The sequence below is a fragment of the Oryza brachyantha genome, chromosome 6 (assembly GCF_000231095.2).
Source record: "Oryza brachyantha chromosome 6, ObraRS2, whole genome shotgun sequence".
Taxonomy (NCBI): Eukaryota; Viridiplantae; Streptophyta; class Magnoliopsida; order Poales; family Poaceae; genus Oryza; species Oryza brachyantha.
In genome coordinates, this window is record NC_023168.2 from 20648475 (window position 1) to 20676449 (window position 27975).

At 39.2% G+C, this 27975-nt stretch overlaps 4 protein-coding genes across 4 annotated transcripts; 2 read left to right on the plus strand and 2 right to left on the minus strand.

Annotated features, from left to right (window-relative positions):
* Positions 1-1499: 1499 nt before the first annotated feature.
* LOC102705354 (subtilisin-like protease SBT2.6) lies at positions 1500-7306 on the plus strand. Its single transcript, XM_040525530.1, has 11 exons — positions 1500-1717; positions 2529-2736; positions 3191-3335; positions 3420-3814; positions 4002-4097; positions 4334-4406; positions 4638-4923; positions 5198-5523; positions 5868-6135; positions 6302-6583; positions 6689-7306. The coding sequence occupies exons 2-11, from the start codon at positions 2561-2563 to the stop codon at positions 7102-7104; spliced, it is 2463 nt and encodes an 820-aa protein (XP_040381464.1). The 5' UTR covers positions 1500-1717; positions 2529-2560; the 3' UTR covers positions 7105-7306.
* Positions 7307-8031: 725 nt separating this feature from the next.
* LOC102705639 (pentatricopeptide repeat-containing protein At4g38010-like) lies at positions 8032-9682 on the plus strand. The gene has a single exon (XM_006656377.2). It carries the CDS (start codon positions 8032-8034, stop codon positions 9436-9438), a length of 1407 nt encoding a protein of 468 aa, XP_006656440.1. The 3' UTR covers positions 9439-9682.
* A 3911-nt stretch (positions 9683-13593) lies between these two features.
* LOC102704071 lies at positions 13594-14563 on the minus strand. The gene has a single exon (XM_040525463.1). The coding sequence runs from the start codon at positions 14372-14374 to the stop codon at positions 13769-13771; it is 606 nt and encodes a 201-aa protein (XP_040381397.1). The 5' UTR covers positions 14375-14563; the 3' UTR covers positions 13594-13768.
* An 8163-nt stretch (positions 14564-22726) lies between these two features.
* On the minus strand, positions 22727-27974 carry LOC102705923 (glycosyltransferase BC10-like). The gene is made up of 11 exons (XM_006656378.3): positions 27814-27974; positions 26235-26647; positions 25856-25954; positions 25137-25237; positions 24991-25062; positions 24781-24871; positions 24500-24580; positions 23923-23982; positions 23721-23843; positions 23563-23601; positions 22727-23307 (listed from the first exon to the last, which is right to left on the minus strand). Exons 2-11 carry the CDS (start codon positions 26556-26558, stop codon positions 23179-23181), a joined length of 1119 nt encoding a protein of 372 aa, XP_006656441.1. The 5' UTR covers positions 26559-26647; positions 27814-27974; the 3' UTR covers positions 22727-23178.
* Between the last annotated feature and the right edge of the window lies 1 nt (position 27975).

A 27975-nucleotide genomic window follows, 5' to 3' on the forward strand; every position in this document is an offset into this window, starting at 1 on the left:
CATAACAACTTATTAGTGACAGAACAAACTCCAAATCAAGTAAGTTTTAAAATTTAAATTCCCGTTTATGTTTATAAGTTGCTAGCAAAACGACTAGTGCGTTCCGAACTGCATGTGACGGTTTAGCTACGTAATACGAGAAAAACCATTAACATATAATTAATTAAGTATTATAATTAAGTATTAGCTATGGTATACTTAAAACAAAATAATCTGATTTGTTAAGAAACTTTCATATCATTTTTTTTAAAAAAATGTTACATCTTTTAATCATCCGGAAAATATGTGCACCTGAAGAATTTGGCCACATTGGTGTATGGGAACGCGCCGATCAAGTTTTATCCTGAAAAGAAAGCCTGAACTGGTCAGACAGTCACATGAAAACAACCTCACCGGCGCAGTGCCGTTCACGTGCTGCTGCTTCTTCAATGCCGTTGTTGCTGCACCTGCGGCGAGGTCGCTCGCTGACATGTCGGTGGTGATCATCTCCTCAGCTCATCAGTGGCTGGGCACTGAATGTCTGAAGCTGTAAAAAGCAAAGCGAGCACTTGGTCGTCAGGATCAGTCAGTCCATCCATCATCAAAGCGACCTCACCTCACCTGACACCCACCAACGTTCACCTCCGCCCACCCGTCGGTCGCTGCGCACGCCGGCGCCGGAGACGACGACGCGGCCGCCGCCCACGTCGGCGTTGGTCCATGGGATGGGAGCATCCAGTTCTTTGGTCCCCCGCCCGACACTTGTTCCTCGTCAATGGCAACAGGACAAATTGGCGCATCTCTCTAGACCCCTAGGGCCCATTTGATACAGTGCAACTGTCACGTGGGCCCCCCACTTCTGCGGGCCAGTATTTTGGCTGTTTAGCACTGAGCTAAAATTTGAATTTTCTAATCTTAAAAATATTTTTAGTCTTAGTTTTTATATTTCTAAGACAACATATATATTTACATATATACGGTTGATTTTTTCATGTAAAGCAAAATGACTCTCGTATAAGCGAGATCACTTATTAACGATTTTAAAAATATGTTTTAGTAAAATTCTATATATACGATGAAAGACTCTATGACCAACTCCAAACTAATTTAAAATCAAAATTTAACTTATAATATAAGCAAAAGAAAAAAAAGACCGGTCCACGTTTAGTAAAATCCGGACTTCCCGATAACACAAACTGAGTTTTAAATTTTAATCACATTCGTTCGAATTCCATCGAATTCTGTCGGCGGGCTACTGGCCGTGGGTCCAAGTACAAAGGCCTAGCTCACTGACACCGTGGGCCCACTAGGGCTGGTCCACGTGAGCCGCACGCGCCACGTATCTCGCGCAAACAGAGGAAAAAAAAAGAGAAGGAATTTGAGGTTGCTTGCCTCCTCCCCTCCCCTCCCCTCCCCTCCATTAAAAGACAAAAGCAACGCCATTAGCCCACACCTCCACACACACACTCTCTCACTCCACTCCGCTCCACTCCACTGCCTCCCCACTCCCTCCCCGAGGCGCGCAAACCCTAGCGCGCCGCATCCCTGACCTCGATCCCTCCTCTCGAGTGCTGGTGGTGGTGCTGCTTCTGCCAGGCCGGCGCATGCGGACGCCGCCACCGGGCGAGGCGATCGAAGGCCGCCGCGGCTGATCCGCTTCGGGGGCTGATCGTGGGCGGGAGGAGCGGTGGCAGCGCCGCCGCCGCCGGGGAACGCTGAGACGGTCGCGTCGGACGGAGTATGCTTCATTTCTCGTTTTACATTTCGTTCTCGTGTGATGCTTGATTTTTTTCTTTGGAATGCTTTTTTTTTTGCTGTTCCTTGTTTGATTTTAAGAGACCTAGCTACAGTGTGATAAAGTACAATGAAGTACCATGTAGAGATTTTTTGTCTTCTTTTTTTAGGTGTTTGATTTGGTTTGAAGAAAAAAATGGTTCTTCTTTTTATAAAAAAATGCTGTATTTTTTTTTTTACCAAATGGTCATATTATTCATATTGATGTTGCTTTGGTTAGTTCACCCTTTTCATTTTTGAGCAGCTTGCACCATTGGTTACAGACTACAGTGCGCTAAATATTTATTCTTCTAAATAGGTCTTCTAATTCATGCGTGATCCTTAAGCAATGTTATATAAGATGCTAGCTTCATTTGAATATCATTCTGTTCAAGACCCCCCAAAAAATGCAGCTCATTGAAATGTATACGGAGTACATTCAGACTAGCCGTTTACACCATATACTGTAGTAGTAGTGGAGTATTATCGTTCTGAAGAGCCATTTAATGTCATCGGCCGCCCTAATTTATGAAGGTTCCGTAAATGCGAGCTCCATGAGAGGCTTGTGAGGTGGGGAACTCCAGTATCACAAAGAAATGGCTGGCACTGACGGGGACCAGTAGTGTGACTTGTGTAGTGAGTGATTTACTAAAGCCAGTAGTGCTGTACTGTGGACTGTAGTTGCTGTACTCTTCTGACTCTTCACATATCAAACTAATGTCTAATGTTATGCATACTTGTAAGTGCACGTCCCTGACAGTTTCATTCTTTGGAAGGTTCTGTGGTCGCTATTCGGGTTTTGCTGAAGATGACGGGGCTTCAGCTTGCGTGTTTGCTTCTTATCATCGTGATGCAAGTGGTTCTTGGAACACATGATGTGTACATTGTCACAATGGAAGGCGATCCGGTTGTCAGCTACAGAGGTGGGGTCGAAGGATTCCCTGCAACCGCCACAGATTTGGATGAAGATATTGATATCACAAGGTAGTTTTCTCTTGATGATGTTTCCACCGTGTCTTTGAACATTTATTTTGTGTTACCTGACACTTGGTGAATTTGTGAGTCCATGTTGGGTAACTTGGTTTGCATAGCACAGGACTTGTTAGTTGTTATTGTTGAATTGCATGTTCAAGTATTATTGCAGTTGGAGCTTACTATCGAGGAAGCTAGCGCCCCTACAAAAGTGATTTTTGAAATGCTTTCCATTTTCTTCCAATTATGATAGATGTAGCGTGCAAGGTTTGAACTCTTTAAGAATCTTCCAACATGTTAAGAATATCTGTTTGAAAGCTTTATTCGAATACATCACCAATATTACTTCCTTTAGACTCCTTTATATTGAAATTTTTTATCCCCCATTTAAGTTTTGAATCACAGCCTGTTTGTAGTCGTGGTGGAATCATGACAATTTGGTTTCTGTTCCAATTCCTGATTTCAGTGAGGCTGTGACTTCATACTCACTCCACCTCCGAATGTACCACGACAAGCTTCTGGACTCACTTTTTGTAGAAGGAACTTATGATAAGCTTTATAGCTACCATCATCTTATTAATGGCTTTGCAGTACACATGTCACCCTTGCAGGTATTTAGCATTCTTGCATCTTTTTTTTCTTTCCTGGTTAAGATTATTATCTTGTCTGAGCACAGCAATGCTTCACTGTGTTAGGCTGAATTCCTAAAGAAAGCCCCAGGAGTTAAGCATGTAGAGAGAGATATGAAGATAGAGAAATTGACAACACACACTCCACAATTTCTTGGATTGCCAACAGGGGTGTGGCCAACAGGAGGTGGATTTGATAGAGCCGGTGAAGATGTTGTCATTGGTTTTGTGGATTCAGGAATCTACCCCCAACATCCAAGCTTCTCTGCCCACAAAACTGATCCTTATGGGCCTGTTCCTCGTTACAAGGGGAAATGTGAGATGGATCCAGTAACTAAAAGAAGTTTCTGTAATGGAAAGATAGTTGGGGCCCAGCATTTTGCAAAAGCTGCAATTGCTGCTGGAGCTTTTAATCCTGATGTCGATTTTGCATCTCCATTAGACGGCGATGGTCATGGAAGGTCATGCTCCTAATTATTATATGTTCTGTTTTCTTACCAAGAAAAATGCCATACATGAAAATCTTTTTGCCCAAAGTTAATCTCTGTTTGAAGTATCTGTATTAGAATTAACTATTCTGCTTGTGTTTCATCTTGAGAAGAATGCCATATCTAGTTATCTGATGCAAATATGCTTTTCCCTCAACAGTCATACAGCAGCAATTGCTGCTGGAAATAATGGGATACCAGTACGAATGCATGGTCATGAATTTGGCAAAGCAAGTGGTATGGCTCCACGTGCTAGGTAAGTTTCCATGTCTTCAGCATTTTCTAATTTCAAGATCTCATTGAACAACCAAGAACAATACATAAAAATCACCTCAATGAATGTGAGTGGGGAGATAGTGGAATTCACTTCCTTCTTCTTATCTTTCCATTAGTGTCATGATTGTTACCCAAAATTTGGCATGCCTAGTTGTGGTTCCCTTTTGCTTTTGCCCACCTGCCAGTATGTGATTTTCCTGAGTTTGTGGTTGACAGGATAGCCGTGTACAAAGTCCTCTACAGGCTTTTTGGTGGTTATGTATCTGATGTTGTTGCAGCCATTGATCAGGTATGATATACAAGTTATTCTTCCACTGTAATACAAGTGCTGCCTTATTAGTACCTGTCAATAGTGACTTAAAACAATTATTTCTGGAATATGCTATTGTTACTTGTTTTCTTCATAGTCAATTGTACAAATGAGTGAAACAACATTTGCCAGTTAACTGTAATGCATGCCACTATCATAAGCATTCAATATGTCAGAACTAATACACGGATTGCAATCTGCATTTTGCAGGCTGTGCAGGATGGCGTCGACATTCTCAACCTTTCTGTTGGCCCAAATAGCCCACCAACAGCTACACGAACTACATTTTTGAATCCTTTTGATGCCGCACTTCTTTCTGCTGTGAAAGCTGGGGTGTTTGTTGCCCAAGCAGCAGGAAATGGAGGACCATTTCCGAAAACGCTGGTGTCATTCAGTCCATGGATAACCACTGTTGCTGCTGGAGTTGATGACCGCAGATACAAAAATCATTTGGTGCTAGGAAATGGGAAACTTCTTCCTGGACTTGGTGTATCACGTAAGTTCTGTTCATTCATGTCCGCTGCACCTGAATTTTTGTTATGTAGGTACATCTTTATACAAAATTGTGTTTTCTTTGATCTCATTGTGAAAATAATTTGCTTGAAAGAGACGTCCTCTGTTTTTCTTCCTCTGTAATTCCAGTGTCATATGTTACTGCATCCCATTGCAAATATGTTGGCTTGCAATAATGTCAACAAATGCAAGCAATCTGACAGTTACATAGAAATTTCTACTTGTGGTTAATTTACAATTTTCTCATTTGGCTACAGCTGCAACACATGAGAATAAGTCATTTAACGTGATTTCTGCGGCTGATGCTCTGCTGGGTTCATCTGCCACCAAATACAGTGCATTAGATTGCCAAAGGCCAGAACTCTTGAATAAGAGGAAAGTTCAGGGCAAAATTCTGTTGTGTGGATATTCTTTCAACTATATTTCTGGGACGGCTTCTATCAAGAAAGTGTCAGAGACAGCTAGAAGTCTTGGTGCAGCAGGTTTTGTTGTTGCTGTGGAGAACAGTTATCCAGGAACAAAATTTGATCCTGTACCTGTCAGCATGCCTGGTATTCTCATCACAGATGTCAGCAGAACAAAGGTATCGCATCCCCAAAAGTGCAAATTCTATTTTTTTGAGGTCTGCTTATGTAAACATGAAATAGAGAAACTATTAGCATTTATGTAGCGTATTGGATTGTATAGTTCTAGTGGAAACTAGAATCATCCATCTAGTATTGGTGTCTGTCCAGTGGCTGCAAGCTGCTCTCAGAAAGTCCCCTATAAATAACATAGTTCTTCCAGAGCAGTGACATGACATGAATTGTATATAACTGCTCCTATTGTAGGATGGCGTGATAGTTGATTAGTGGGGCAAAACCTATGCATGTTACTTTGATAATACATTTTTTTATATAGTCAAATGACATTAATTTTGATTTGTAGGATCTTATAGATTACTACAACTCCTCTACAATAAGAGATTGGGCTGGAAGGGCCACAACCTTCCAAGCAACAGCAGGTATTGCTGATGGTTTGGCACCAACGCTATACAACTCAGCCCCCCAGGTTGCCTTGTTCTCTTCTCGAGGACCAGATGTAAAAGATTTTAGTTTTCAAGATGCTGATGTTCTGAAGCCTGATATACTCGCTCCTGGCAATCTGATATGGGCAGCATGGGCGCCTAATGGAACAGATGAAGCCAACTATGCTGGTATAAGCTTTACTTGTACTTTTATAACCCTCGAAGCATACAAAGCTTTTTGTGCATGTTATGGTTGCATTGAAATTTTCCTTGCATATTTTATTTTTCTGTGGTAATTCATAACATTTGTGAATTACGTTGCTTACCTAAAAGAATTCCTCTCATGGTGTTCCAGGTGAAGGATTTGCAATGGTTTCTGGAACCAGTATGGCTGCACCACATATTGCTGGTATTGCAGCACTAATAAAACAGAAGAACCCCAAGTGGAGCCCCTCAGCAATTAAATCTGCCTTGATGACTACATCCAATACACTGGACAAAGGGAGCCATCCTTTAAGAGCACAACAATACTCTGAATCAGAAATTATGACGCTTACACGAGCCACACCGTTTGATTATGGTAGTGGCGCAGTTAACCCGAAAGCTGCTCTGGATCCTGGCCTTGTTCTGGATGCAAGTAAGTTCAGTTTTTCCGTATGAAATTCTTTTGTCAACTAACCTTATGGATGCTCAGACTGTAATGTCACAATCCTTTTCAAACTTGCTCCTTTTGTGTTGGCAGCTCATCAAGATTATATCACATTCCTGTGTTCGATTCCCGACGTCGAACATAGTGAAGTATCAAACATAACTGGATCATCTTGCAACTCCAGCTCCAAGGGGCAGCAGCGCCCCTACGATCTCAACATCCCCTCGATCACCATCTCCCAGCTTAGAGGCACGCAGACGGTGAAGCGGACCGTCACAAGCGTCGCCGTCGAGACCGAAACCTACACCGTCATGGCAAGAATGTCACCGGAGATCGCGCTGGAGGTCTCACCTCCAGCTCTGACAGTGCTCCCCGGCGCATCAAGGGAGATAATGGCGACCCTCACAGTCAGGTCAGTGACTGGCACCTACAGTTTTGGAGAGATCACCATGAAAGGGGACCGAGGTCACCTTGTGAGAATCCCAGTGGTAGCCATGGGATTCAAATAGACCAATGTAAGTGCTCCTAAGTGAGCTAGAGCCATGTTGCTTCTGAAAGCTTCGAGCTGAGGAATGCTGTAATTTTTTGTAGCTTAGTAGGAAAAAAAATAATAGTCTGCACGATGTTTTATTTCCATGTTATGCTTGTGCTACTACTGCCTGTAAAATATACGTGGGCTTTGAATGAAGCCTTTATGTGCATGTTTGGGGAGCTTCTCATCTGCAGCTTCTTTCATAATATCTATTTTCTTATTTTTTAAACAACCTAATATTCCTATTTTTTTCTGGTTATGCTTATAAAACCAAAATTTGTATTTTTAACCTTAAATTAGGAATTTTTTATCGTAATTCATTTTTCAGTATGGTTTTTAAGATTGCTAAGAACACATATGTAAAAGTTTTATCATAAATTATTTTCAGTTACCCCCTAAGTTTTTTACTTAGCTTTTAGCTTATGTAAGAATCGAACGCTAGTGAAATACTCCCTTTGTTTCATAATGTAAGATGTTTTAGTTATGTTTAGATTCATCTATTAACCAATGTATATTGTTTATATATATGTCTAGATTCATTGATATTTCTATGTATGAATTTAGGATACGCTAGAACGTCTTATATTTATGAAACAGAACGTCTTACATTTATGAAACAGAGGTAGTAGGAGTTATTTCTAAGTAATCTTGATAAATATATTGATTAATTATTTTTGAGCCCAAACAAAGAAAGAAAAGCAGTGCGGGCTCCAACTCAAAGGCCCATTAGCCCATGTGATGCCCTGAATACGTAGGCCCACTAATCCAACCCGCCGTGGGATCACGGGGCACCGTGCGATCCAGTTTGGGCGGTCAGGATTGAGGGCGAGGTGGCAACTTTGCAAATAAGACCCGCAAAAATATTCAATTTGCAAACTTGCTCGTGCCGCGCCCGCCATGACCGATGAGCGCCGCCGCCGCCACCGGCGCGGCCATCCTCGGCGAGGTATCCGGCGCCTCCGCCCGCAGAGTCCACGCGCGGGCGCTGAAGCTCGGGCTCCTCCCCTCCGGCCTCCACCTCTGCTCCGCGCTCCTCAGGGCGTACGCCGCCTCTGGCCGCCTCGCCGCCGCGCGCCAGCTGTTCGACGAAATCCCGAGCCCGGACGTCCCGCTGTGGAACACCCTCCTGTCCAGCCTCGCGCGTTCCGGGTGCCTCCACCACGCGCTGCTGGCGGCCTCCTCCATGGCGCGCGCGGGTTCACGGCCGAACAACGTCTCCGTCACGAGCCTCTTGTCCGCGTGCGCGCGGCTGGGGAGCTCGGTGCACGGGAGAGAGCTCCATGGCTACGCGGTGAGAAACCTCGCTGCTCTTGATTTGCCCTTGCTCAATGCTTTGGTCATCATGTATGGGAGATGCAAGCGGCTTGCGGATGCGAGGAGAGTGTTCATCGGCATAGGGAGTATGAAGAGCATGGTTTCTTGGACTTGCATGATCAATGCTTGCTGCGAGAATGGATGCCCAGCAGAGGCACTGAAAGTGTTTGAGGAGATGATGCTTGCTGGGGTCAAGGTCGACGAGGTCACCCTTCTTGCAGTCATTTCAGCTTGCACAATGTTGGACTGCAGGTCAGAGCTGGGAGAGTGGGTGGAGGAGTATGCGCGCGAGAATGGATTCTTGGAGACTACCTGTGTCGCCCATGCGCTCATACATATGCACGGTAAGATGGGAAGGGTGAGGAGATCATGTGAGATATTTGACTCGATCAGTGTGAGGACAATTGTCTCATGGACAGCCATAATACAGGCCCTCGCCGTGCACGGCCATGGCATGGCTGCTCTTGTCCGGTTTTCGCAGATGCTCAGACAGGGTTTCCAGCCTGATGAAATTGTGTTCTTGAGCATGATCAATGCCTGTGGTCACTCCAGGCTAGTCAATGAAGCGCGCCAATTGTTCAAGTCCATGATTGAAGAGTATCACATCACACCTTGGATGGAGCACTATGGGAGCATGGTGGACCTGCTGTGCAAATCCGGTATGTTGGAAGAGGCATTTGAATTCGTCCTGGCTATGCCAGTGAGGCCTGACCCTGTAATATGGCGTGTATTGACTGGAGCTTGTCGGGATCAAGGAAATGCCGTTCTCGCGAGGAAGGTGATTGATCATGTTATCGATGTGGAACCTCATCATGGGGGAAATTATGTGCTAGCGTCAAACTTGTATGCTGCCAATGAGGATTGGCGACGTGTTGTGGATGTAAGGATGGAGATGGGAGTGTGGAAAGGGACTTCAAGATACACTACTGGTATGTCCTATGTTGAAGTCAATGTTGAAGAAAATGCTGAAAGTTTACCTTCTATAAATGATGCATGAACATGATTATTTTCAGCAAGCTATGGTCACACTGAAATCTTCAGTTTCTGGGCTCAGTATATTCAATTTTGTAATTTAGGACTTTAGGTAGAAAGAGCATCAAACCTCAAGGTGTCAAATTGAATTTTCTTCCTTTCTCTTATTGAGAATTTTATTTGATGATTTCGGGCACAAAATTTCATCAAACAACTTTGTCTATTGGACATGTTAAACAAATCAGATCATAAGTGCACACATATATGTATTCCCCATCGCATCCAATAGCTTTCTCATTTTGATGAATTTAGGCACAAAATTTCATCAAATAGGTTGCTCATCTAGCATCAACAACTTTGCAGTTCGGCAACAGCAAACGTCGGCTGCGCCACAACTGCTTTTCTTGGCGTCCCATTTGCCAGCTGCACATTCTTTTTGGCATGAAACATTCGTACAGTTCAGCCAAGTGAAACACAACACACCAGTATCATCCATAACACCTGCACATTATGAAGCAAGATAACCAAATACCAGTAACAATCAACATGCCAGATGCACAACACTTTTATGCAAATGTGAATAAGCTCGAAACATTGCAGACACATAGGCAGTAACAGTGAGCAGAAATGGATATGGACAGGCAGAACAGAAACTTACCCTTATGCCTTCCTGTTGCATTGCAAGACAAGAAAACAACAGACATAACCAACAGAGTTGCAAAGCACAAAACCATGGCACTGTTGTTCTTGACAGCAGCCATGAGGGGAGAATCTTGTAGGTCACTGCCACAACGACAATACAATGCCTTCTTCATGGGATTTATAAGGACATGACTGTATCATCAGTAGATTACCACCAATCAATGCTTTTGTTTTTTTGTTCTCTGCAACATTAGTTTTGTTTCTTATTTGGCACACTCAAATAAAGCTGGAATTAATTACTATCCACGAGTGACAGATGTTAGCATGTATAGGCGTATAGCGATGTTTATTGTAGTGGTGCCAACCGGGAGTTTGTGGCAGCATGCATGCATGCATTTGATAAGCTTGCGATGTCAAAGTATAGTAGTGATATTTGCATGATTTGTGGAGTTATGTGAAGTCATTTACTAGCTTAAATTGACGTTACACGAGGCTGTCCCTAAATATTTTTTTCCTTACAAAAATGCACCTTTTTCTTTCATAAATTTGTAGAAATATCCTGTGGTGATGACACAATCTGGCGGCGTCTCATGTCGTGAAACCAGTATATTTTGGCCAGAGTTTTTTTTAAAAAATGGTTTATTTTCTGTAAGTTCATGTGAATAAAAGTTAGATTTAAAAAATGATTCGGACTTTGCCGGCCAAGAAACAAAACTGAAAACATTGGATAATATTTTTTGTGATCATTTGACTGGTTTGACTGGATAAATTAAATCGATGCTTTTTTTTTTAAAAAATAAAGCCCAAATCGATAACATATAAAGCCATCATAAACACCCATATCACAAGTGTGGGAAAGTCTGTACTATGACGTGTATCGACCTGATGAAATGCCGGTTATTTAAGGAGAGGAAGATGGTGACTGATCACGTGATCAGAGGTGGTGATTGATTGGGACGCATCTCACTTAGCGCCTGTTTAGAAGTTTTTTTACCTGCAGCTTTTCCCAAAAGCTTCTTCTGCCAGAAACAGCCCCAAACGATTCATATTTTATAAGAATATGTAGTTACAGATTCTGAAAAATAAACTAAAAAGCTAGAAACTGGAGAACCTGGGTTTAGGAGTTTTTTTAGTTTCTCAGAAGCTAGCTATCAAACAACTATTTCTTAGAATCTAAAGCTTCTCAAACAGACCCTTAATTTTATTAGGACATATGCACACAGTGGTGAATCCAAGATCCAAAAACTGGAGATTGTTTATCTTCTTTCTCCTCCGGCCCCCTCTTCTTCTCCTCCCATCTCCCCTATTTTATAGAGATCTAACGTGTAATGGGGCTAGAGCCCCTAGCCCCCCGCTGGATCCGCCCTCGTATGTGCAGACAGTGTCAAATATGTATGCTTTCGGATGAGGATTAATTGGAGACTGCAAGACGTGGCCATGCTGTATCCTACTTTGAATTATGAAAGTCTCGAGTCAACTGCAAAGAAGATCCAGAAAAGGCTTTGTCTCGTTGCATACAGAACCGGTAACTTCTCTAACTCGATCACTTATTTAGAAGACGAAAAGAGAGAAACGAGGCCTGATAAAAGTTTTATAATTAGTTATAAGCCAAATTTTAAATTCTAGAATTTAATTTTGGATAATTTTAGAGTTGATTTTAAGATGTTTTAACCATAATTTCGCTAAAAAAACGTATAAAATAGTTTTACCTATAAATTATTTTTTGATTAGCATAAAGCGTAACTGTATAAGCAAAATGATGTGTTCAAATATCTAGATAATGAACTCTTCCTTTCAGTCACTTGTCATTACCTAAAAACGAGAAAGAAGAGATACTTATCTATCATCAATTGTAATATTGGTGCTAACTTCATGTCCGAAGGACTAGTTATATTTTACCCTAGCATATATTCTGCATGTCAAATTGTCAATGTTGCTTACAATAGCTCCTTTCGAGTAGTCAGAACTGAGAATTAGCATCCGGTATTGTTTACTCTTCTTACGCAAGTTGGCCGTCTTCTAGCTAACAAAGCAGTCAAAAATCCGTGTCAGTTGCTGACCAAGTCCCAGCCTTTCAAATTCGTTTCCCAATCATGGATCAGTGTTGCTTGCAATTACTGTTCTGATAACCCCCAAAAGTCAAAAAAAAAAAAAAATTGTGCACAAAGCCAAAGTTACGGCATGATAATCCCCAGAGACTCACATCTGTTTCTGCCTTTTCAGGTTCAGACTTCACTTTGCACTGTCAGCGATTAATACTTGCCACATTAACCAGTCTAATGTAGTGCTGAAACTCTTGATCATTCTGGGTGCCACACTATGACCGTACAAGACTTGGCAAAGACTTGGAATAGATTGATTGAGATGGACACTGATTTCTGAACTGCAGCAGAAGCAGAAGCAGTATCCATGTTCAGAGTTAAATTGGTCATCAAAGGCGCAATATTTCCAGGGTGAGTCAACTAATATCGATGACAATGCAAGAAAAGGATCCTCCAAATTAAATATCTTTCCATATTTTCTTGAGATAGGTTGGTTAATTTGCACAAACTTAGTACTGGATACATGACAGGTTAACAGTTTTTTTCCTGATGAAATACAGATAAACAGATTGCTGTCTGAATCTGAAGTTTGAACAGCAAAGATACTGAAAGAGACCACTCATCCAACTTGCTGTTCACTACTGATACCAATCTTGGAATTGCCAGAAGAATTTGGAACACGTACGTTTTTATCGTTGAAATTGTCGCTGAATTCTCGTTGTAGAACGTTGTATTCTATTCATCTGACGAAGCCGTGAAGGAAAATACGAGTGATATTTCTTTTGTCCCATTTGCAGAGACTACTGTGGTGTCGATGCTGTACTTAATAATATTAGCTGCATATTGCATACTTGGGTACCTTATATAGTTAGATTCAGTTAACTGTTTCGTCACGCATTCATAATTGAAATTTATTTTATCAAACAAGAGAGGATTTTTTTTAATCACACATGGTTGCTTGAAAGGAGGAATTTATTTCCTAAACAAAGAGGAATTAAAGGTTTAGTACTTGTTTGAGCCCGTTTCATCCAATTAGGCTGTTGACATGAAGTAATAATCAATTCAGGCAGAGTTACCTTTAATGTTAGTCAAGTCTAATAACCACAATCGTCTTGATTAATTAATTCGGGGAAAAAACATCATCTTTGATAAATTAATTCAGAAAAAAATTATCTTGTCACCCAGGTCAAGCAAGTTGGAGGGCTCCACTTGCACATCAAAGTCCAAAGAGATTCACACCAAGACTGGAAACCTGTTGCAAGTTGCAACTGCACCTAACCTACCGGCTGTTCATAAATTAAATTCTTATGCCTAAAGTCGATTCAGTGGTTGATCTGGTTTGGTTTTATGTTGAACATGTCATCTACTATGTGTTCTTTGTAGAAAGATTCAAAAAAGTTTTACAAATATGATATAGATTAGGAAAAAAAATCATTTTGCTTATCAGCAAACTAATGAGTTTGTAGATAAGTTAGAGTATTGCAGAAAACTAGATGATCTTGAATCCAATCTAAACCACCATTACAAATTATATACACCGTTTTCGATGAACTCAACAGGAAACAAATTTTGCCAAAAAATCCCAGAAAGTATCTATTACACTACTAAGAAAATACAAGAAAAACAAAACACTAAAGATTATAGAGAAAAGAGAGAAAGAGAGAGAATTGTTCAGGCCTCGGTGCTGCGGCTCGACGAGCTCCGCATGGAGGCGCGGCCGATGGACTCGTCGATGCGGTCGAGCCGCGGCTTCCACGGCGCCGGCCTCGCCGCCGCGGCGCCGTAGCAGCGCTCCGGCTGCTGCGACGTCGCCGCCGGCCGATCGTGCTGAGGCCTGGAGGTGCAGGAGGAGGAGGGCGGCGGCGTGGCGTCGTGGTGGAGGCCGGCGAAGAGCGCCTCGACGGGGCTGGGGCCGGGGGCGCCGGAGCCGCCCTTGCGGGCGAGCGAGGTGAGGCGGTTCATGAGGCAGGCGAGGTCGACGGCGGAGGACTCGGACTGGAAGATGGACTGCGGCAGGAGGAAGTACACCGTGCCGGGCTCCAGCGGGTCGTCCGGCCTGAACGGCCCCCGCCCCGGCTGCAGCAGGTGCGCCGACGAGCACAGCACGTACCTCCTCTCCCGCCGCCGCTGCACCTCCTCCTCGTCGTCCTCCTCCTTCCCGGTGACCTGCCCCACCGTGACCGGCACGTCGAAGTCCTCCACGTAGCCGTTGATGTGGATCACCCTCACCCCGTCGAACGGCCGCAGCCTCCCCGCCGACGAAAACCCGCACCCCATGGCGATCGATCAGCTGCTCGACGGCGACGAGGAGGAGATCGACGGAGTGCGTGGCGTGCGTGTGGAGAGGTGCAATGAAGAGCGAGTCCGTCAAGGATAGGCGTGCGCTGCTATTTGTAGTTACGCTATCCACCGTGTACGTACGTATATATGTTTTATCCGATTTGGCTATTGCGCTTATCCAAAAGGGGAAAAAAAACCCTACTCCGATATACTAACTCCGCTTCGTAATGTAATAAGATGTTTGATTTTTTGGTTACAACGTTTGACTATTCGTGTTATTTAAAAATTTAGTACAAATATAAAAAATGATTAGTCTTACTTAAAGTTCTTTTTGATAATAAAGTAAGTCACATGCAAAATAAATAATATTTTCATAATTTTTTAAATAAGACAGATGGTCAAATATTATAAGTGAAAAAATTAAACATCTTAACTTGTGAAACGGAGAGGGTATATTTGTAGTGCCTACTATAAATATGGTAGAATTACTTTCGTGAGTTATTTATTTAGTATGAGAAAAGAGAAACAGAGAGAAACCACGTATGTGGAAGGGAGACGGGAAGGTAAAAATTGGGGAGTACACACTTGTGAGATGCACGCTATATTAAAACGTGTACTTATCGTGATTTAATGTATTCATGTGTGACTATGCATATATGCGTGAACCAGTGAAATTCCATGTTTCACGTATATAAAGCGAATGTTTCAATTAGAACTCGACTATGTTGCAAAAGTATTTCAGTGCAATGAATTATTTTTAATGTTGCACGTTTTCACCTCTTTGCTCCAAGATTATTTCTAACAGATACTTCGTCCCATTATCCATACTAGATAGAGAAACTCTAAATACACTTGTTATTTGTATTGTGTTGACATTATTGAAATAATGAAAGGTAAACTTTGATCACTATTTTTTAGCGCAAAATTTTAAATAAAGCCATGATATTAATGCTCACAGATTTTCTTTTTGAAATTTTACTCAGAACAGATTCAACAAACCATTTTAAAGTATATTTTGTCAACATTGGTATATGGGGATTTGGTCGTATCGTTTCGTACATCTTTATCTTTTCATCTGTGCTTATGTTTTTTTTTCTCGGAACCATATTGTCGATGTCCCCAATGTTATCCTTTCTACCAAGTGAAAGTTTCACCTAACCAACGACCTGGCCAGCTTCGGTATGGTCACTTGTCGGTTGAAACTCTCAAATGTGATTAACAGTCAACACAAAGTACTCGTAATTGTTTACTGCGTGATATATCATACAACAAGTGGCAACTAAGTCTTAAATAAGCTGGCAACTTTTCTTTGTTTATCTGTCCACTGCAGATTGATCAGACATGATCAAGATATAGACAGTACACTAAACACAGTATACCATACACGGCTTGATGAGTTCATCAGCTTGATTCACTTTACTGCAGAGTAGACGACCATGACTTGTAATTCTCATCCATTTGTTCAGATATTTTTTTCTACTCTCTGACCAAAGGCAAGAAATTCAGTTTTCAGTGTAGCTCGACTGATGCATTCATTTCATTCACACACCTTTCGCGGCCGGCGTTGTCTGAAATCTGAATGTATATATGTGTTTGTTGTTCGCCAAATCGACTGTTTCTTTTTTGTCATGGGTGTCAGTTCCTGTGGACAAATATATACTATGTATGTGTTCTTTTTTGTCCTGCTAAAGATATCATCGTCGATGCTTTCAGATAACTCGCTTAGCTGCAACAGAGATACACATGCTTTCAGAGAAGAGAACTCGGTTAACTGCAACAGAGATACAGAGGTAGAGATGGTTTGTACTCTCTGAAACATCATGGTAGTGGCTGTATGCATTTGTTACTGACAAAGTGACAAAGCATGGACGGCAGCATGATTGGTAAAGGTGCAGATGCTTGTCAATTTGCTTGCACAGGCAGCACAGATGAAAGCTCTCGATGCTGACGAACAGGTTAAGCAATGGCAGCCAGACCTTGTTTAACCATACACTATACGTACTGCTACTGATTCGATCACTGGAACAATTTCGTCAGCAACCAGAGTTTTCCCTTTCCTTTTCTTTTTAATGAAACTTTGGTGGCGTCTAAAATCACCAACACATGATCGGCAAGAACATATTGATGAAAAAGATAACTATTGCACTTTCTGATGAACGGCCGGTTTTCAAGCAAACCGGTAAAGAAAACTAGATTAATACACTAGTAATAGTTTTTATGCGGCTAAATTTTCAATTAATAACCGAATTAAACCAATACGGTGGTACGTCAAAATCTTCTGTCAACAAATTCAGAGTTACTGGCTAAATGCCTATTCATTACAATAGGTTATTGAAAATAGCAAAATTAAGTCTTGTCAATTTTTTTTAATTGTTTAAACAAGATCGCGTGTGCTATACTGTGTTAAATAACCATCTGAGAAAAAAAAAACAAAAATACCATGCTTTGGAAATTGAGTACAAAAAGCAGTTGAATCATTCACACCTATTATGTTGATGTAATAGCCTACTTAATGATTCACATGCCCACCATCACTACTTTTATCTAAAAAAAAGTTTTTATTGATCTCAGATGATTACATCAAGTGATATAATTACTCAAAAACCACTTCCAGCCTCTGCATAACTAAGATGCACACAACAAAAAAAAAACCAGACACAAACGTAACCAAGTATTAAAAAATTGAGCAAATCCTAGCTAAAAAAAATCCTCAATCTAGACTGCCACCCATAGTCCTTTGTAAAAAAACTCCTTTATCTAGTATAGATATCGATACATGTTTGTTCAGGCTTATTTGGGGAGTTTAAGATTCTGAGAAGCTATTGGTGAGAAAACTTTTTAGAATCTGAAAAAGCTAGGTTTCTCAACTTCTGGCTTCTAGTTCATTTGGATTATGTAACTTCAAATTCTCAGAAACTGAGTACTGTTTAAGAGAATTTTAACTTCTGAAGATTCCGTGAGAAGCTGCAGCTACCAGAAGCTCTCTAAACAGGCACATAGTCGTTGGGGGTTCAGCATGTTTGTGCCTTTCAATCTGTCATTGCAGTTCGTTCGTTGTTGACTATACACATCCATGTCATTATCTAAAAAAAAAAATATGCATCCATGTTCATGGTGAGCCACTTTTGAGCTACCTGAAAGTCTGAAATAAGGTGGTAGTCGCATTCACTGACTTTAATTTGCAGAGAAATATAATACAACCATCTTTCTGACTTGCAACTTTATCAGATATATATTACTGTTTCCTATCCAACTTGTGTTAAGTAAGCACGTGTACATGAATGAATATTGGGGAACTTGTTGGTTAGGCCGGCTGAGACATACTGTAGTCCCTCCATTTCGTATTATTTGGGCTATTTTGGGTTGTAATAAAAATAGGCTTATTTAAAAAATTGGATATATACATATTTTAGCATGGTTAATATTGGGAAGGTCAAGTTGTATATGGTAAGGGGGTCAAATTTGACCTTGCCAACTTGTTTTGGCTCTTATAAATGGCATTACCAATTTTTCTTTTCATAGGCTGGCTAATGTTTAGATCCAAACCAAAATTTGTCTTTCTACTGTTTATGTGACTACAAAGGGTAAGACCAATGAGGCGATGAACCAAATAGACTTTATAAGTTTTAGATTTGTCCTAAGTTATTTTCTTAAGTTTAATCAAGTTTATAAAAGTAACACTGCAAATATCTACAATAACAAATTAATTTAATTAAATCTACAATTGAATAACTTTTCATAGTATATTTGTTTTATATTAAAAATACTACTATATTTTTCTATAAACTCAATCAAACTTCATAGGAACTTTAGGGCAAACACAAAATGATTTATATTATGAAAAAAGGAGAAAGTAATGCCGACATATATGCTCAGAAATGCTTCACAAACAACAACTATGTACTATAAATAGGTTATCATCATCATCATGTTTTTTCTGAATAGATATACATGTCTTTGTCGTAGGGGTATAATGTTGACATACCTGAACATTTTTTTCTCAGATTGTCCTAAGAAGTCAATGGCATAAATTGAAATTTTGTGATAGTTGAAAAGGTATAAATCATTTATTTTGAGGTTTTTTTAATTATGATAGCCGTATGATTATTATTTGCTCCTTTTATCTTTGAGCCATAATCCCTCAACCAATCAGATCGAGCCAACAATTTTAGAAATTAATATAGTGTTCAAAACTTCTATATTGCAAAATATGATATATAAAGTTTGTATGCTCAGTATATGGATATGTATGCCACATATATATTTATCCAAAACCGCTGCGAAAATTGTGGGCTGTACCACATGAATTTTCTCCTATTTCTGCAGCACAATGAATCGTAACATCGTACTCGTGAGCTTATATAGTTTCTTTTTTCAATAGTATTTATCTAATTGTGTAGGTACTATTCTCTCAGTATGTAGGCATGTCGTTTTCGATATTGGTACGGTATTTAAAATGTAACCTTTATCTGTAATTTTCACCGTAAAGTATTTTCTTCAAAAAAATCTGTCAAATTTATGATCTTGATGTCGAGAGGTTATGAAAGCAAGTTGTTTTGGATATTGGTACGGTCTTCACAATGGAACTTTTATACTCCGTACGTAATTTTCATCATCATAAATTATTTTTTAAAAAGAAAACCATCAAATTTATGATCTCCATGCCGAAAGCTTTTAAATTTTCACTCAAAACAAGATTATCGATGTCCCCAGTATAGCTGGATCCGAATGCAACAGAGACTACGCTTGTTGGAACTCTCAGCACAGAGTACACGTGCTGATCATACAAGTGGTAATTAAGTCTTAAATTAGCTCACAACTTTTTCATTGTTTAATCTATCACTACACATTATATTGATCAGATCAAGATATATATAATATGTGCTCCATTGAATTTGACTAAATATACATGCTTGCTCTTGAGCTCGTCAGCTTCATTCCACACAGATCGATCATGACGACAAGTTTTCAGTTTTTTTCTTCTCTCTGACCAAAGGCAAGAGATTCAGTTAACAGTGTAGCTCGGCAGCGATTCATTCATCCATTCACAGTCACACCTTTCGTGGCCGGCGTTGTCTGAATGCATTTGTTCTTATGAGGAAACATTTGGCTGTATCTGAATTTTTTCTCTCTCAAGACATCATGGTTGATGCTTTCAGAGAACTCAGCTAGTTGCAGCAGAGACAGAGATGGTTTAATTTGTATTATCTGGAAACAGCATGGTGTATATGCATGCATGTACTGTGTTACTGACAAGCATATGAACGGTATATATGCAGAATGATGCAGAGGTGCTGCAGATATATATTCGTCTGAAAACTCGCGTTGACGACGAACAGCTTGATCATTCACTCTTGCTACCCATTTTGATTTCATCTGAAACAGTTTTCTGAAACATGCGTGTGGCAACTGTGTTCTCTAGCTTTGTCATGAAAGCAATCCATTGATTCAAAAACCACTTGTGATCGAGACAGCAAAACAGCGGCCAGTTTCAGAGTTTCTTTTTCCTTCTGAAACTTGCTGCCAGTTTCAGGCTATACATCTATCTTCGTATATAGTCAGGTTTAATTTACCAGCTTCGTGATTTCTAGAACGAAGTAATTTGGAATTTAAACAAAATTTGGCCAAATCTAAATAAATCATAGTACACGACGATGCCCAATAGCTCACTTTAATCAGCAGAGAAATTCGTCATCGTCTTTTCGCTTATGTTTATACTAATAAGCTAAAATTTAAATTTTTAACTTTAAATTTAGAGCTGATTTTAAGATTTTTCATCATAGTTTATTTTTTGTGTGATCTTTTAGATCGTTAACAACACGTATATAAAATTTTTTGTTTGTAAATATGCCGTGGGCACCTCAGTAGTCTCGTTGATAATATCAAACAGTACAGTACTATTGCCAGTTCCAACTTGCATCGAGTGCTTATGTACATTCATGAATATATATCGGAGAATTTGTAGATTAGGCCGGGACGGGAAATAATGATGGTGATGGCATGGAGATAATTGGAAAATTTCGCGGGCATGTATACACATAAACTGATCCACAAACAGTAGATATTTTACGGACGTACCAGTGTATCTTTTTGAACGGCCAGACAAACTTTTTGACCGATGTTGTATTAATAGGAGATATCCCGTAAATATCATCATCGTCGTCGTCGTGAGCGGTTCTATGTTCTTTTCTGCTCTGCTTAAGGATGAATTGTTATATACCCTTTGTAAACTTGTAAATGATATGATTTTGTTTAAAAAACGTTTTTCTTATAAATTTATGGAATACAATTTTAAATCTAACTTTTAGTTTTATAATAATGAATTCATTCATTTTGATTCTTCAATAGTTATCCCAAATCATTAATTGTCCAGCTACCCATTCCGTACAAATCATTTTTTTACGGAATAGCTAACTGGACACATCATTCATATATGAATACTTGTCTTTGTCTCAGGGCGTATAATTTTGACAAACTTGAGCCTTTTGTCTAAGAGGGGTAGTTTTGACTCATTAAGAGAAGTCAGTGGCACCAGCTGAACTCTTGTGTGAAAATATACAAACTCAAATCTTTAGACATCTAAATAAAACATTAAATATATATAAACATAAAACTAATTACACAGTTATAAAAAAATCATGAGACTAATCTTTTGAGCCTAATTAGTATATGATTAGCCATAAGTGCTATACTAACTAATATGTGCTAATGATGAATTAATTAGACTTAAAAAAATTTGTCTCGCGGTTTCAAGACAGAATCTAAAATTTATTTTATAATTAGACTACGTTTAATACTTTAAATATGTCATTATACACATCGATGTGACATCTTTTTCAAAAAATTTTGGAAACTAACCGCACTTGCACAGGGTTGGCTTGACTGAAAGCTTCCAATGCTGATGAACTGGTTTTCCACTCTTTCCAAGCTGCTAAACAACATGGTTTATGTAAAAAAAATGTGTATAAATATTTTTCGAAGAACTCAAATAAATCTATTTTATAAAATTTGTAACAGTTAATTTTTAATTGATCTATAGTTCCACGTGAGACTAATAGGCTTCAGCTAGAAGCTAATAAGAAACATATAGAAGTTTCTTATATAAAATTATATTAGTCGATTTTCAACAAATTTGTAATTTTTAATATTCAACTAATCATACACTAACGAACTAGTATCTTGTTTCGTATGTGTGGTTAATGATAATCTGATAAGCAATGGATGCCGTAAGTACTTCTGCTGCTACTGATTTCATCTCATCTTCCTGAAACAATTTCTGCAACCGCGTGTTCTTGACGTATCATTGGAATGAGTCCGTCAATTCCTTCGAGTTTGTATACGTGCCGCTCAAAACCATCAGCGGCAGAGCACAACTGGGGCCAGTTTGATTCTTTTTTTTATGCTTATAAACTAAAATTTAAAATTTAAGTCTTAAATTTAAAGTTAAATTTAGAGTTTTTTTATCGTATTTTATTTTTTAACCTTGACTTTTAGATTTTTAGATCGATAAGAACACATATATAAACATTTTATTCATAAAATATTTTTCATTTACAAATATGTAATTTGACTTCTTTCATAAAAAAGTTAAACGATCACCCATGAGTTTTTTAAGAATTATACAGGTAAACATATTATTTATGCTATGCTTTGAACAATACGTTTTTTTCCAAAGAAAAAACTTTCTTTCTACCGCATTAGACACTTGTTTAATCATTTGTTTTGTTTATTCATCGAAATATTTAATTTATCCTTATAGTCATAAAGATAATCCATGTCAATAATTTGCTAGATAATCTAAAATCACTCTGGGCCATAGTCCTTGGAGGTTCAGTACATACGTCCCTTTCAATCTACAATTGCAATTCGTTCGTTCTTGACTAACATTCATGAAAGTATGTATATATATATATATAATGCAAGTATGCAACGATCTCTCTGACCTGAAACTTGTTGATACCAACTATGTTAGTACAGTACTACTGCTTGTCCAATTTGTGTAGTACACACATACAAGTTACACGAACATTTGGAGAGCTTGTTGGTTAGTCCGGCAGCGACAGGAAATGAGGATGACAACATTATATTGTAGATTGGACAATGCCGACATGCATTTTATTACAGTGAATCTATCATCCTACCTATTTATATTATAATGCTTTCAAACTACTCTTTATATTGCGTAAAAAAATGCTTACATATGTACTACTCAATTCGTTTCATATTATAAGTTATTTTAGGTTTATCCTAAGTATTAAGTTATTATAAACTTTAAAACTGGATTAATATGATTTTTCTAAAGCAACTTTTAGATATAAAATTTAATGTTTAGCAATTTACAAAGCAGGCTCACAGTAAACTGAGGGAGCTTTTTTTTTTTTCCCTTGCCAAGGAATGGTGCCTTATAATATGAAATATAAAACAGAGGGATTACAGCAGAAGAATAATGCATACTAGAGCACTAAAATGTTTTCCCGCTCTTGTCTGGTGTCAACGGAGAAATCGTATGCATGAATTGCTCATGATTTCTCAGCTTCTCCTCAGTTCATTATGAACAAAACATCAATTGCTCTGAACAGCAAACTGGGGAACGAACCTGACAGCTCTTTCAACAGCAGCAAGGCATGTAACATCGTCACAAAAAGAGGAAAATCAATTTTGCCATTCCAGCTTCCAAGAGAGCTTACAAAAACAATTCCAGCAAGTGTAAGTCCCTTTGGGTTTCTGATTTTCCTCAGCAATGAAGCAAGTAGTGTTAAATGCAACCGATCAGGGGGATGATTCTTGATGGCTCATTCCCTTTAGATGATGGTGAAGTTCGAGAAGATGTTCATCAGATTGTCAAGGGCCTCGGGATAGAACTTCCGTGCGAAAAGGTAGCAAGGCCTCTTCATGCCGTTCCATAGGCATGGTCTTCTCTGCACGTGGTGCTGCAAGATCATAGTTTGTTAAATTCCTCTCCTCAAATAACTTGCGAAATGTGAAGCAATATATTTGATTTGTGAAGACAATGTTGGCTAAGAAATTTATTAAGCCATTCAGTAACCTGAGCTGAGCATTTCAAGTTAATCTAACTAGGAACATGTGAAATATCAAATATGCGGTGAAGAAAAACATGTTCATACAACGAATCTGAAGAAATTTTTATTAGAAAGCAAAGAGAGGAAATGATCAAATAACTCTACCTTTGCATTGCTTGAAACATGAATACTCTCATCAATGGACTGCAAGAATTTCATAATTAATTAGACAAATATCAAGCGCAGATTTTACACAAGTCGACTAAAATGAAATAAGCATAAATGATGCCCTCTTTTATGTGTAAAAGTATATCAGAGCTCACTGAGATATTCTTAAGCAGTTCAAAGCTTGTGTCAACAGCCCTGTAAGCTTTAGGATGCCATTTTCCTTCAGACCAATCAACATGCGTCACTGACCAATTTGCAATTCCAGTTGGATCAACCATCTGCAGGCACAACAATAGCCTGATATTGCTGGGATGTAAAAACAACTGAAATATTATTTAGGAGTATTTGAGTGCTTACGTTAAAGAGGGTTGGCAAATAGTGTTCATCAGAATAGCAGTTATGCCACTCATTTCCAGGCTGCCAAAGTGCAACCACAAGATCAGTGAAATACAAATCAGGAAACAACAGTAGTTTAGTGGCCATAAACATATAGAAAAATGAATCAATGCATTCCATTGGTCATCGTAATTGATTAGACATAATAATGGTACAAGTCAAACTCCTGTGTAAATGTAAGAATGCTGTAAGGGGATTTGCACTCGTTATGGTTTACCGGTGCCAGACCACACACAGTGCTGCATGGTATGCAAAAAAAAAGTGGGGTTCTCTACAAGTTTTTGGTGAGGAAAAATCACAAGGACAGAGCAAGTGGCCTAGTAAAAGTCACAGCTGCTATGGAAGGGTGGAGATTTTGCACAATGCATTCACTCGTTTGTATTAAATCAATATAGTGATGCATGTGTTAATAATCTATACATAATAGCTTATACTCCTAAGGTCGTACAGCAAGCTAATTCTCACGAAAAACAATAACTATGTCTGAGACCTAACAGCACCTTTTAAATTCAGTTTACCCATCAGAATGCTCTGTTACCTTACAGTAGCGCTTAAACTTTGCATAGTAAAGGAAGTCAGAAAGAATAAGAACTGCATGCTGACGTTTCACAGTGAACCACTGCAAGGGGAAAACATATCAGAAAACGTTTGGTTGACTGTATGACAATATAACAATTCTTGAAAGTAGTACTGAGATTATAGAAACTGATGGCAGTCGCTTTAAAATTTTGTAAAATGGAAGAAAATGAAAAGGCAAGACAATATTCTTGCAACCATATGATTCCATTTATGGAAAAATGATGCATATAAAATTATCACCTGTGCACCTTTTCTCCAATCTTTCTTAACAATTTCAGGTAGCATATGGTCAGAATATCTACCAGCTCCATGTGGACCAGGATCATCAAAACTGAAGAAAAATAGTAGGTAAGTCGGTGGTGAAAGTATGAGGTTTGTTAGCAATCATGAATAAATTCCCTATCTATGTACATGTAAAATAACCTTCAGGGCTTAAGTGCGTTCACTTACCAGTCAACAAAGCTGATGTTTGTTTCCATAAGATAACTATATACATAATCGAAGTTATGAAGTGGTACACAGCTGTAATGAGAACAAAGTATTAGGATAGGGATCTAAGATACAATTAATGATAAGAACAAAAGGAAATCATTGACCTCTCAGAGAGCAAGACAAAATGCTGATTATCAGGATCTTGTAGTGCATTAGCCAAGAGCCTCCTCTCTGCATCAATCATTGAAATGGTGCCCCAGGTTACCTACAAGAGAAGTCTTTCCTGTTACTGTTGGAAATCAGTTCTCCCCAATGGATAAAAGGAGCTCAGTGCTCCTTATTCTGGCATTCTTTTGGTGCTCTTTAAAACGTACTTGCTATTAGATGTTTTATTATACCTATATGAAGATTCCACGAAATCACAATGAAAGTTAGACAATTGAATTTGGTTTCAGACTGGAACAGAAATGAACCAACCGGGTGTTTTCCAGGGAAACCCATTCAGAAGGAATATCTAAGCCTGGATCTGACACTAATCCTATCAGCCAGTAAGCAGTTTTTGCAGACTAAGGATACAACTAATAACAGAAGCACATAGAAAACACCACTATTTTTCAGGGGAAATTGTACTATAGAGAATGTGAGAAAATATAGTTTTTTACCCAGCAACATGGATGTCAGTCTAGTTTGAGGATTTTTTCTTAGCTAGGTTCTGCTCTTATTTATAATAAATGTCAAATTGTGCGTCTAGTGTTTTTGGTTGTGTGTATCTTAGCTATGCAAATGTTGGGAGTGGTCTTGGTGTGGTTGTATCACCTGTAATCATATGAGATCAACAAAAGCTTCATTTGTCTAAAAAGATAAATTAATTCTGGTAAATTACCTTTTCACTTCGAATATCCCTGCCATTGAATATTGGACTTGCATGAACAGGCCTTTCTCTTGATGCATGTACATATATGGTGTATCTGTCTTCATGCCCCTGAAAGTACACCCAAGTATCTGGATTCAGTATCCTTCCACATGCACCTCAGCAAGTGAGCATATCCTAGAACTTTCATGAGATTGGCATGAAGTTCTTTCAGAAAATAAAATGTGAACAAAAATTAATAATCCATTAATTCCTGACAAGAAGAAATTAATATTCATTATTACTTTTATCATTACATAATGCAAGGCCAACCATAAACATGTAGAAAAAGTGCAATTAAGATTGGCCAGAGATTCGTTTAGCTATTGTTACAATAGCATAAATATCATACCATGAAGAATTTTTCCCAAAGCTTCTCAAAAGGCAATGAACTGGGTGTCAAGAACATGAATGCAATTTTTGGATTCTTTGACTGAACTGGCTGTGCCAAAATGATATCTCTTATGACAACACGAGCAGCAATCTCATCATCAGTGTAAACCCTAGCAGGTTCTGGAGGAGGCCGGGAACTACAAGAATTTGATGATACCAAGTAACAAGGTGTGTAATTCTGGGGCGTATAAAGGTAGACTCCAATGGCTACTGCACAAACAAAAGCAATCAAGATGACAATCCAGAGAGGTCTTCTAGTTGAAGTCCTGTTGCGCGGTGCCATGATACTTCGCAATCTGCATTCAGCAGGCTTCGTTTATGCAATCATCCAGGGTCACTCTTCTGGCAGAAATGCTCAAGAACCCCCCAAACCTGAAAAAGATGGGGACGGAGAAATTGCAGTTTAATGCTTTCAATCAACAGTTTCATATTCTGGTTGACAATCTGGACCACATGACAAGGGAAATATATACATAGTGAAATGGTTTTAATCTTAAAATGATGCAAACTCAGAAATTGGTTAACATCACCATCTTTCTTCCAATGGAAATTATGGGCAAATGCTTGATAATGGAACAATAAGGTTATTTTACAGCACTTAAGGCGATTCATATATGACTAGGATGCAAGCCATTGTTTTCTGACCAGATAATATTCCATAGGCGAAAAGGAAGAAAATATATGCCTAAACTGTCAATGACAATCGACTAATGCTCTAGCTGAGCATTGCACTCACAACTCCGAAGGAAAAGTTGAAGATCTAAAGTTGACAGACTAACCATAGCAAGGACGAAATCTTTTGTTGTTGCTATATCTTATTATACCATATAACAAACAAACTTTGTTTTGTTTCTAGCTGGTTGACATGACCTCACAAAACATATGTAACTTGCCCATTTGAATAATAGTGTGCACGCTGCCTGCGTGTTCAGATAATTATCCCACATTTCTGTCCCCACATGACAAGCAACCCCTTAAACCCCTAAAACCTCGCCAATTATCACCAATCGAACTCCGGTTCGTTCGAACTAACTATCCAATCTAAGCAGAACGCAAACCCAAAATCTCACTTTTTTCCCCCTATTTACTCTGGAATGTATAGCAACAAAGCTCTAAAACCACTTGATGATTCTAAGCATTTACAGAGAAAACACTAAATTCCCGTACTTCTGAGCAGCTAAAGTGCAAATAATACCCGAAAGAAATACTTAAAAGGAAGAATCCGCCACTACAACACCTAATAGTTTCAAGAACAGAACAAAAACCGCTTCTTTCCCCTTCCTGTCAAACCAAACCGCCCCAAAAGATAAACAACACTCCAAATCGCGAATCCCCACAAGAACATGAAGCCACGACAACCCTAGACACGGAAGCTAAAAATCCCTCCTTTCCATCGCCGCGGCCAGCAAAACCCAGCGAAAAACCTATCCCAGAAAGAAGAAAGAAAGGAAAAAAAAGAGACAAAAGCATTTCTGAAACCGAACTGTTGACATGGGTAGCAAGCAAGAGCAAAACACAGCAAGAAGAATCACTCTAACCTTCGTCGCGGATGCTGGATCTCGCCGAGGCTTCGGGTTACCGAGTTCTTGGCGAGATCTAGCCGGTGTGCAGGAGGAACAGGAGTGAGAAAAAGAAAAAAAGATTTGGAGGAGGAGCACCGAGACTGAATGAATGATGCGAGGAGTGAGGTGTAAAGGTAG